The sequence below is a fragment of the Peromyscus eremicus genome, chromosome 23 (genome assembly GCF_949786415.1).
Source record: "Peromyscus eremicus chromosome 23, PerEre_H2_v1, whole genome shotgun sequence".
Lineage (NCBI taxonomy): Eukaryota > Metazoa > Chordata > Mammalia > Rodentia > Cricetidae > Peromyscus > Peromyscus eremicus.
Window position 1 is genome coordinate 25967492 of NC_081438.1, and position 12023 is coordinate 25979514.

The 12023-nt window shown below is 46.7% G+C and overlaps 1 protein-coding gene across 1 annotated transcript in view; it reads right to left on the minus strand.

Moving 5' to 3' along the window:
- Positions 1-12023, minus strand: part of Cux1 (cut like homeobox 1) — a gene marked incomplete at its 5' end in the record, with an annotated part of 173087 nt that overhangs the window by 69156 nt on the left and 91908 nt on the right. The window contains one exon of the mRNA XM_059249787.1: positions 2310-2358. Coding sequence (XP_059105770.1) covers positions 2310-2358 — 49 coding nt within the window. The remainder of the gene's footprint in view (positions 1-2309; positions 2359-12023) is intronic.

Consider the following 12023-nt stretch of genomic DNA (forward strand, 5'->3'; position numbering starts at 1 on the left):
CCTGCGGGACAGTTTCTTGAATGATGATTGGCCTGAGAGGGCCCAGCTCACTGTGGGTGGTGCCCCCCTGGGCAGGCGATCCTGAGAGCTATAAGGCAGCAGGCTGAGCAAGCTATGGCGAGTAAGCAGGTAAGCAGTGTTCCTCCATGGCCTCTGCATCGGTCCCACCTCCAGGTTCCTGCCGTGAGTTCTGGGCCTGATGGACTGTGACACGCAAGGTCAAACAGAACCCTTCCTCCTCAAGCTGCTCTTGCTTCTGTGTTTACCTCTGAGACAAAACAAACTAGGACAAGGAGGGATGCTAAGTCAGTGTGGGCAACAAGTGCCAGATCTAGACTTGTGACTTGGGTGTCCTGCCCCATGACCACAGCAAGACCTTGGCAGAAGAATGCCATGTGCTGTGAGCTCTGTCTACCCCGTATCTCATCTCCCAGCACTTGGCTCTTTCTCCTTGGGGAAGCTAAGCTGTGCTTTCCGGGCTTGGCGATGCACCTCAGCTGGTAGAGTGCCTGCGTAGCAGCCTGAAACCCTGGGGTTCGATCCCCAGCACCGCATGAGCTGCATGGCAGTGCATGGCAGTAATCCCAGCATTTGGTAGGTGGAGGCAGGAATATCAGGAGCTCAAAGTCATCCTCAGATGCAGAGTGAATTTGACCAGCCTGGGCTATGAGAATTCTCAAAAACAAACAAACAAACAAACAAACAAATAAGCAAGCGAGCTCTATCCCTAGCCCAAGGGGTCTTTCATGACTGTCTTATTCCATAAACATCAGCAGGGTAGGAGGAGGAGAACAATTTGGCTTAAATAGCTTCCTCTAGGCCCTACTCCTGTGGCTTTGTGTAAGGAATCAGAGCTGCTTTGTAAAGGAAACGGAGAGGTACAGCTGGCAGCCAGCCCACACAGGGAAGGGAAGCCATGGTTCCTCCATGCTCTTTGATGTACCAAGCTAAGGTTTATTTATCAAGAGATATTGGGAGTCCAAAATCTTTTCCAGTTAAGATGGTAACTATTAATGGAAGTGCTGGAAGTTGATCAAACGTGTTAAGGAGACACTCCTGCTTCACTAATAGCTACTGCCCATTTTTCTGGTTTCCTGGGGTAGAGACATAATCCCCGAGCAATGAAACGGCACTATGGGTTTCAGTAGAATGTCTGGGATAAACCAGGGCAAACCCAACACTAAACGTCAATGAAGTAGCAAACTGCTCCTCCTGGCGGGCAGGTCCCATGGTGCAGGTATGTATGTATGTATGTATGTATGTATGTATGTATGTATGTATGTATGTACCTATGGCACTCTGGATGTGTGCAGTCCTGCTCCTGCTCAGCCCACCTCTGCCTTGCTTCTCCTGTCCTGTCTTGCTGTTGCCTTGGCTTCTGGCTTTCCCATCCCCATTCCTTATTGTAGCTTTATCTACAGTGATACCTTTATTTCTTTTTAACAATTCTTTAGAAGATTTATTTTTAATCCCAGTGCTGGGGAGGCAGAGGCAGGCAGATCTCTGTGAGTTCAAGGACAGCCTGGTCTACAAAGCGAGTTCCAGGACAGCTAGGGCTACACAGAGAAACCCTGTCTCGAAAAACAAAACAACCAGAAGATGTGTGTGTGAAAGTGTGAGTGTAGGTGCTACCTGATCCACAGGAACTGCCCAGCGTAGGTGCTAAGAACCAAACTTGGGTCCTCTGCATGAGCATTATGTGCTCTTAAAGGCCGAACTATCTCTCTCTCCAGCTCCCAGTGCCCTTTTAATTGAATACAAATCCAGGATCTTCATCCTACCAGTATACCCACTGCTCCCAGGATAAAGCCCCTCTCTCCCTAACCTGCTGGGCCCTTCCCATAAGGCCACTCTCTAGCTGCTGCCCACACAGCCTAGCTTTCTTCCAATGCCAACTCCAGTGTTTGCCCCTTAGACTTCTCTCTCTCTCTCTCTCTCTCTCTCTCTCTCTCTCTCTCTCTCTCTCTCTCTCTCCATCTTCAGTGTTTACACTTGGGAACTGCACAACTGCAAATCAAACTATCAGTCAATCTCACAACGTTTTACCACGTTTGCCATCTTGTGTTGGGCCTCATTTATGGCTATTCTGGAATGGATGCCCTGGAGTCGGGATCAGAAAAACAACAAGCACCCTTACGCATCTGTGTCTCAGACACTGGGGTTGAACCTGAGATTCTGCAAGGAATAGTGCTGCGGATGTAATTCTATCTTCTCATGACACAATGACCACCCATCTGGAGTGAGGCATCTCCCAAGATAGCAGGATGGGTGGGCTGTGGTGTTTTATATTGAAGGTCTGAACTGCTTACCTGGTTGGCTCGTTCGAGGTCAGTCATGATCATCTCGATCTCATCAGCTCTGGGAAGGCAAGAGGGAGAGAGGTTAGTCATCACTTCGGCAGGTGCAGTGAGTGACCAAGGGATAGGCTCTCTGGCTCCAACTGAAGCAGGATGACCACGTCACAAAGGGGAGGCTGAAGCTCTGGCATTAGGGAGGGGAGGACCAGACCAACCTGTAAGGGGTCAGAGTGGCCAAAGGGACAAGGTGGAGATGCCGCAGGCAGCATGCCTGACAGCTGTATTAACTGTTTCTTATTGTTGTTGTTATTGTGTGTGTATCCCCCTGCCGTAGTGCCAAGGACAACTTTCGGAGTTGGCTCTCCTCTTCTACCGTGGGCTCCAAGATCACACTGAGACCCTCAGGCATAAACAAAAAGCAATTTCACCCACTGAGCACCTCATCAGACCTTAATTAATTAACTAGCTTACCCTGAGATAGGGTCTCCAGTAGCCAAGGTTGATCTCAAACTGCCTGTGTAGTCAAGGCTGACCCCGAACTCCTGCCCCTACCCCTCAAGTGCTGGAATTACAGGTGTGTATCACCAAACCAGGCTCTCCATTCACTTTGTTGAGATTCATGTGTCTGGAGGGGATTAAGAACCCCTCTTAACCCCAGGCCCTCTGTTGGGCAGACAGAGCCAAAAAATTAGTAAAATGCAGGTCTTTGGATGTGGCTCAATTGGTAGAGAGCTTGCCTGGTATACATGAAGCCCTGAGTTCAATCCTCAGCGTTCATAAAACTGGGCCTGGTGAGGCTGCCAAAGGCTCAGCCCACCTACGGCAGGGGCTTGGGATGGGGAAGTGGAACTCAGATAGATTCGTGATGGTTTGGGGCTCTGTGTTTCTTCAACAGTGAATGGTGCAGGAGGCATTGTGGAGCACATCTGTACTTCCAGCACTGAAAAGGATGAGGCAGGATGATGAGTCTGAGTCCAGCCTCGGCTACATGGTGAAACTCTCAAAAATGTTCATTAGAATTCTTTTTTAAAAATTTATTTTATAGCTAGGCAGTGGTGGCGCACGCCTTTAATCCCAGCACTCGGGAGGCAGAGCCAGGCGGATCTCTGTGAGTTCGAGGCCAGCCTGGACTACCAAGTGAGTCCCAGGAAAGGCGCAAAGCTACACAGAGAAACCCTGTCTCGAAAAACCAAAAAAAAAAAAAAAAAAAAAAATTATTTTATGTGCATGGTGGTGTGTGTGTGTGTGTGTGTGTGTGTGTGTGTGTGTGTGTGTGTGTATGAACCATGTATGTGCTTTGTGCCCAAGGAGACAGAAGAGTGTGTTGGATTCTATGGAACTGGAGTTACAGGTGGTTTTGAGCTGCCATGTAGATGCTGGGAATTGAACGTGGGTCCTCTGCAAGAGCAGCAAGTATTCTTAACTGCTGAGCCCCAAGGATTCCTGATATCTAGGAAATGCAATAAAAGATTTCACATCCTTTATGGAAACCTAGTCTTTGGTCTTGAGCTGGGACTAGAGATGGCTTGGTGGTTGAATCCCCAGAAAACCACATAGTAGAAGAGACAAGACTTCTGCAAGTTGTCCTCTGACCTCCACACAGGCCTGTGGCAACTGTGTGTACGTATATACACAAACTAAGTAAGTAAGTAAGTAAGTAAATAATACATGTAAAGCAATTTTGAAAAACAAAATAAAATGCCACCTAGTCCCATTTAAACAGGAAGGTACTTTCTCTGCTGTTTGAAGTAATCCCTGGAAGTGAATTTCAAGTTTTCCACTGGTGGGTCAGTCTAACTTTGGTTGCTAAGCAACCACAGAACTGAGTAAAGTAATGAATGTGATAATGACAGCTGTGCATTTCACTGTGAGAGCACTCATGGTTTCCTGGACTTTCAGAGGAGATCAACAACACTGTTCTGCTGTGTAAGGGCAGAGTTACTCAAACCTCAAGACTCTGCTGACACCCAGACCCAGAGAGACTACCATTCCCAGAAACAACAGGAGACAGTGAGGGGACAAGGCTTGTCCCAAAGTCTACATTATTATTATTATTATTATTATTATTATTATTATTATTATTATTATTTTGATTTTTCGAGACAGGCTTTCTGTGTGTAACAGCTCTGGCTGTCCTGGAACTCCCTCTGTAGATCAGGCTGGCCTCCCAGAGATCCGCCTGACTCTGCCTCCTGAGTGTTGAGATTACAGGTGTGTGCTACCACCTCGTCTATTATTAGTAGTAGTATTACATTTCTGTTTCAGGATCTGATATATCCCAGTCTGGCCTCAACTTACTATGTAGCTGAAGATAACCTTGAACTTCTAATCCTCCTGCCTCCACCTCCTGAGTGCTGAAATCACAAAAGTGTGCCATAATATTCAGTTTATGTAGTGCTGGGGATGGAGCCCAGTGTTTGGTGTTATGCTGGACAAGAGCACCAAATGAGCTATAATCTCTAACCCAGTCCCCTTCCACAGAGGATTACTTTAAAAGACTATACATAAGCCTTCTCTTGGTTTTTAGGAGGGAAAACTCGCACCCCCTTTCTGTAGGTCAAAGAGAATATAAGAGTTACAAGTAAACTACTTAAGGCAGGGCCTCCTGCGGGGTGGCAGTTGCTCCTCCATGCTGTGCAGCACTAGCCGGGAGTTTCAAAGCCCAGCCTGGAGCAGCCCAGTATGTCCTACCTTGGAGCACTGCTCCCCTGGGTTTTGATGACCCACCCTGTGCTGGTTACTTCTTGTCAACTAGACACAAACCAGTCACCTGGGAAAGGGAACCTCAATGGAGGAACTGGCCTACAGGCAAGCCTGTAGGGCTTGATTAATAATTAATAACTTTAATTATTTTAATAATGAAAATGAGTATTTTCTTGATTAATAACTGACGTGGGAGGGTCCAGCCCACTGTGGGTGGTGCTCCCCCAGGTGATCCTGGCTTGTATGAATAAGGAAGCTGGTTGAGTTCCTTTCATGGTCTCTTTTTCAGTTCTTGCCTTGATGTCCCTCAGCAATGGACTGTGAGGTGGACGTGTAAGCCATATACACCCTTTCCTCCCAATCTGCTTTGGGTAGCGAGTGTTTTATTGCAGCACCAGAAGAGCAAACTAGGACACACCTTCTCAAGTGTCCCACTGCATCTCATCTGCCAACCAAATCAAGCCTCCCAGATCACCGGTCCTTAGTCAGTACAGAGGAAATGTCCAGGAGCCGAGAGCCACATCTGCTACTTAACCAGGACACGGTACTGCAATACAGCCCTTCCTGGCCCAGTACTCATTATGTAGTCCCAGGATTGCAGGAGCCCTCCTGCTTCAGCCTCTGGGATTACAAGTGTGCATAATCGTATCTGGCTGTAAAGGGCACTAATTTTTTGATTTGTTTTGAGCCAGGGTATCATGGCCCAAGAGGCTGCAATCCTCCTGACTACCCCCTGAGTGCTGGGATTACATGTGTGTGCCATCATGCCTGGCCATTCTTCCCATTTCAAAGTTCCTGAAGATTGTGAGATTGACATTTGTCTAAAATCTGTTGTATTTCAAAGTCTGTAATACGACAGGCTGTTTGCTCAGCACAATCTATCAAAACCTTCCTCCTCTCACCTTTTCATGAACCGACAACACCGCGCCCACTGTCTATTAACCTGCACTGTTCTATGCTCTTCCTCGACTTCAAGCATGGGGTCATTTCATCAGGGCCAGAATATATATAGTTCACTCAGCTGTTTCCCTGCACATCATTTCAGGGTATTCTCTGGGCTAACATACCATTTTTATGACAAACTTCAAAGGACACAGTCAAGGTTGATGGAAAGGAAATTATACCCATGCCAGACACCGTGTATTTCCTTTCGCACAAACCTCCTGAGTGCTAGCAACATCCGGCCCAGCGCCAGGCTGCTGCATATTTCATCGTCTTAGCCATCAGTGACGCCAGGAAAACAGTGTGCTCAGTCCTCCATGTCCTTAGGTTCCACTTCTGCAGATTCGGCAAACTGCTGCACAGATGTTCCATGTCTTTATCAACCTCAAGTGGGCCTCAAGTTTGGTCCTCATTTGATAATGAGCAATATAGTGTAAAAACTATTTTACAGAGCATACATCATATTATCTATTAAAAATTATGTATGGTGACTTGGAGAACATTCTCTGCAAACGCTACAGAATTTTACTTTAATTAATGTTTATATATGTTGATTTTTATATGTATGTATGTATGTATGTATGTATGTGTATGGGTATGCATGTCAAAGCCAGAGGACAAATTGCAGGGGTCTGTTCTCTCACTGTGTGGGTCCCAGGATCAAACTCAGGCTTGCAACAAGCACCTTTACCTGCTGAGCCATCTCACTAGCCCCTAGTTATTATTACTATCACTTTGTCATTTAAAAAATTTGAGACACTCAAGACAGGCAGGCCAGGGCTGGAGTCCAAGTTCAGAAAGGACAGGTTGGTCAGGGCTGGATGGAGTCTGGCTCTGAGGAAAGGTGGGCTGTGATGGGGACTGTCCTCCCTGAAAAGGGCGGAGGTCTGCAGTGGGAAAGCTGCTTGGGATGGTTGATACTGTCAGTTGACAAGGTCCAGAAGCACTTGGGAGAAAGGCCTCTGGCGCGTCTGTGAGGGGCTGCTGAGATTAGGGTAAGTGAGGTAGGAAGAGTATGAGCAAGGCTGTCCCATGGCTGGGGGCTGGACTGAATGAGAAGGAGAGAGCGAGCAGCAACTCTCTCTGCTCTCTGACTGGGGACACAAGTTGCCTTGGTCACATATTTTGTCTCAAGAAAATCAATAAGCTTCATTGAGTCAATCAGGATGTCAATCAGGAGGTGGGGTGGGTCTGAGTCCCCACAAGGAGTCAGCTGACAGAGGAGGCGTTACCTCGCAGATATGTAGGGTGGCCTGGTCAGTTCGGTGACAGCCTTTCTATGGCTCCTGTGGCCTTTCACAGTATCCTAAGCCCTTGCCTGCACATGAGGAGAGCAAAGAAACTTCTGGTGTCCCTGTAATGGCCCCCCTTCCTTATCTGGGAAGATAGCTTGCTTGGTACCCCGCTTGCCTTGCATGCCTGAGGCCCTGAGTGGGATCCTCAGAACCCACATAACAAAGGCTGGGCATGGCAGCAGGTGCTTGTAATCCCCCCAACGGAGAGGCAGAGACAGGCAGATCCTGGGATATACTGTCCATTTAGCTTAGCTCAAGTGGCAAGCTCCAAGAAAAAGGGAGAGCCTGTCTCAAAAAAACAAAAGGTGGTTGGAATCTGGTCTCTTGTAAACATTCAAGTGTGTTATTAACGCTCCCCCACCCCAACACACACACACACACACACACACACACATAACATTCCATACATGATGCTAATTTCTTTTTTTTTTTTTTAAACTTAAGCTATAGTCAGTCATCTGAGGGGAGGGAGTCTCAATTGAAATGTTGCCTCTGTAGGATCCGGCTATAAACAAGCCTGCATGGCATTTTCTTTATTAGTGATGTGTATGTGGGAGTAATCCGTTGTGGTGGTGCCATCCCTGGGCTGGTGGTCCTGGGTTCTACATGACAGCAGGCTGAGCAAACCATGAGGAGCAGGCCAGTAAGCAGCACCCCTCCACGGCCTCTGTGTCAGCTCCCGCCTCTCTCAATGGACTGTGATTCAGGACATATAAGCCAAATAAAGCCTTTCCTCCCCACGTTGCTTATGGTCATGATGTCTCATCACATCAACAGTGACCCTAACTGAGACAACAGGGGGGAATCCTTGCTTGGTGTGGATTTCAAGTGTTAACTCACCAACTATTTCACAAGTCACCATATTGCTGGGTTATTTTTTTTTTTTTTTGCTTTAAATATATACGTTTAGATTTTGTTAATAAAATATCCATCTCTTACTTTATTATGACTTTTTAATAAAAGATGGGTATTGATTCCTTTAAGTACTTCTTAAGCATTTATGTAGCTAATGAAATGGATTTCTCCTCTGACCTGAGAATACGGTAAATTATACTGTCTGTCACCTGTTCCCTTTGGCTGTGGTGTATCAGGCGTTTAATGAGCTCTCAGGTCTGTTCGCTGATACTTTATTTAGTATTTTTATATAAATAGTTATACATGGGCGTGGCCTTTGGTTTCTTTTGTCATCTTGAGTGGATGAAGTTCTAAAAACATTTTCGTAGCTGGCTCAGCATCAGCTGCCAACTTTGACAACTCGAGTTCTATCCCCAGGACCCACAATTGTCCTCCTGCATGTACATACACAATCAAATGTAATAAAAAATGCTGTAAGTTTTTGTTTATTTCATGTCTGTCCTACACACATACCAAAGTCTGTATAAGGACGTCTGATGACAACATCTGAGAGTTGGTTCTCTATCATGTAGGTCCTAGGGATTTGAACTCAGGTCATCAGGCTTGGCAGAGGGTGCTGAGCTAGCTTGCTGTGTCACAAGAATTGTTTAAGTCTCTCCTGCTCTCTGATGATGAAGGGTTCTTACAGATCAAATAAGAGGCATTGTGGCGAGAACACTCACATCCACGGGTGCCTGCTTACACACTGGCCCATGGCTTGGCTCCCTGGCACCCTCTCGCTCTGTGGGTCTTTCCTGTCTTCAACACCATGTCCCTTTGAACTGTATGGTCCACCTCAGCCTCCCAGCCACCCCCGCTGCTGGAGGCACAGCTGCCCTGTGAGTTTCCAGCTCTGGAGTCCAATGCCTGAGATGCCTAGATTCTGCAGCAGGGCTGGATGGATGGCCGCAGAACGCCTCGGGGACACACGTGCTCCTTTTACAACATTAATTTTCACTTTTCCACCAGTTTTTATTTTTGAACTACAGGGTCTCATGCAGCACAGGCTGGCCTTGAACTTGACCTTGAGATTCCGATTCTCCTGCCTCCATTCTAAGTGCTGGGATTACAGGCATGCACTACCATGCCCAGGGGTCTACAAAGTTTTGAACAGGCTCCTTCAATACGCACCGTACAGTCTTTGCTTTGCTTTGGTGACGCTGCTGCTAACCCAGTCTAAGTACTCCCTTTGTGCCGTTTGTAGCTGCTCAAGAAGTATCTTTTTTTTTTTTTTTTTTTTTTTTTGGGTTTTTCAAGACACAGTTTCTTTATGTAGCCTAGGCTGTTCTAGAACTAGCTCTGTAGACCAGGCTGACCTCAATACTCACAGAGATCACCTGCCTCTGCATCCTAAGGGTGTGTGCCACAGCCCAGCCTTTTATTTGGAAGGACTGTCCTTATTGTGTGGCACTAATCCGTGGTCAACAGGTGCAGGCCACGCTCATGAGAAAATTCCTGTGGCTGATGGCCTGGTACCCTCTTCCTGAGCATTTTCTGCACTGTACGGAGCCTCCACCTTGGTCTACAAACAGGTGAGGAAACAGGCCCAGGGCAGAGCAGTGATGACCCAGACAAGGGCACAGGGAGCCACAGGGTCTATGATGAACACTGCTCTTACTCCAAGATGCAAGGGCCCTCTAATTACCTCCTTCTCCCCTAAGTACTATGCTGGCGTGGGAACTGGTAAGAACAGGGTGGGTGGCAGAAGCTAAGAAAAAAACCAAACAACAACAAAAACAACTGGTCATCATTCTCAGGCCCCTGCCCCCCTGCCCCGGCCTCCATACCTCTGCCCAAGTCTACCTCTTGGCTCCTTCTCCCAGACGCCTTTCATGAGTCTAAAAATTCCATACTTAGCTCACTTGTGGCTTCATTTCCCCACCGCCCCCCACGGCCCTGCACTTAAGTTATGTGCTGGTGTTCTTCACCCTGAGGTGAAGGGCTGGGAAGCAGAACTGCACAAGCCAGTCTGCTGGAAGGCTGCAGGACATTCGTGGGAAAAGACCACTCCTTCCTCTTCCTCTGGCTGGTACTGAAGTCTGCACTGGGGCGTCAGCGCACATGTGTCTTATAGGGTAACTTAAAAATGAATAATTCAGAGGTTCCCAGTCTACTTGTGAAGTGTCAGACAAACAGTTTGCCCAGGGCCAGACTTGCTGGCCCCACGCAGACCATCCTTTCCCTTCAGTCTGACCTCATCGGATTTGGCCTCACATCTTTAAGGATGCCCTCCATCCTGTCTAATCACTAAAATACCACAGAGGAAGTCCACAATACTCCGATGGAAGGAAAAAAAATAGAAAGGTTAATTGCAATATAAAGTTTTCCCTTGGAGTCAAGCAAACAGTAAATCAGGGCATTGTAGCAATTCTGTGCTTGTAAAAAACACCCAAACAATAAAGTACCGTGTGCAGGGAAACGGCCTGGCCGTCAGGTTGTTAAATGATAGAGCTTTTTGTACAAATTGAGTCTTAAGAAGTCATTTTCCCCCTTTACTCAGACTCCACTCTCAGAGCCTTATTGTTTCGGGTCTTTTCTTACAACTACTTTAAATAATTTGTGGAAGTAGGCACGATGAGAATGGTGTGTAAGACAACACAATCTTCCCTACACAGATTACTTTTAGAAGGGGTATGTGTGTGTCTGTATGTATATGCATATGTATAATGATATGTGTGTATGTATGTCTATATCCTTATTCCTTTCTTAAAGGAAGCACGTTTTTAGTTTCAATTATCATTTATTATAGTGTGTGTGCATGTGCGTGGAATGCCATACCATTGCATCCAGAGGTCAGAAGACTTTCAGGAGTCAGTTTTCTCCTACCCATACCCAGGTTCTGGGGATTGAATGCTATGTGACAAAGCACTTTTAACCCTCTCTTTTAAAATTTATTCTTATAAACACACACACACACTTTTTTGAGACAGGGCTTCTCTGTGTAGCCCTGGCTGTCCTGGAACTTTCTCTGTAGACCAGGCTAGCCTCAAACTCAGAGATCTGCCTGCCTCTGCCTCCCAAAGGCGTGCGCCACCAAGCCTGGCCTTTGGAAGGGAGTCTTAATGGGTAAGTCATATGCTGCTGGCTTTCCTTCACGGCTGGCTAATTCTGGTTGATAGAATTTCTTCATGGGACAGGATCAGGGTCAAATCATTTGTCTTATAGCCTGTTTTTTGTTTGAACTTTATTTTTACTATTCCAACTATTATTATTATATTGAGTGTATGTGTGAGACTGTATTGTGCATGTCCCAAGGCATGAATGTGGAGGTTAGAGGAGAATTCTGGGGAGCTGATTCTCCCCTTCCACCTGTATATGCGTTCTGGGGATCGAACTCAGATAACCAGGCTTGCAGAGCAAGCACCTTTACCTGCTGAGCCTTTTCGCCAGCCCCTAGCTTATGCTTTTGATCATCTCTCTACAATGTCACTGCTGCTCTGGACAGGACATTGAATTCAATCATTTTTTAAAAGACAAAGGAGGACCCTGGATACCCAGACGACAGATTTCTGAGTTTAGAGAAAGAAAAAAGTGGTGTGTTGAAAACAATACAATGACAAGAGCATTGGTCAGTGTAGGTTACCTCCTGGGATCTACTCCCATATTTTAGGCAAAGGTAGTGATTTTTTCTGCTAAACAGCAGATGGCTGGAAATGGCCTTGTGTGGTACGGCATGCCTGTAATGCCAGCATTGAGAAAGTGAAGGCAGGCAGATCTGTGTTCAAGGCCAGCCTCACTATACAGCTTGCTGGAATCTAGCTTGGACTACCCAACGCCCTTTCTCAAAACAAAACAGTGCCCCCCCCCCTACAAAAGCTGGAAAATCAAATAACTTGTGAGAATTCATTGGTAGGAATCTACGGGTTCAGAACAAATGTTCTAGAAAAGGTGG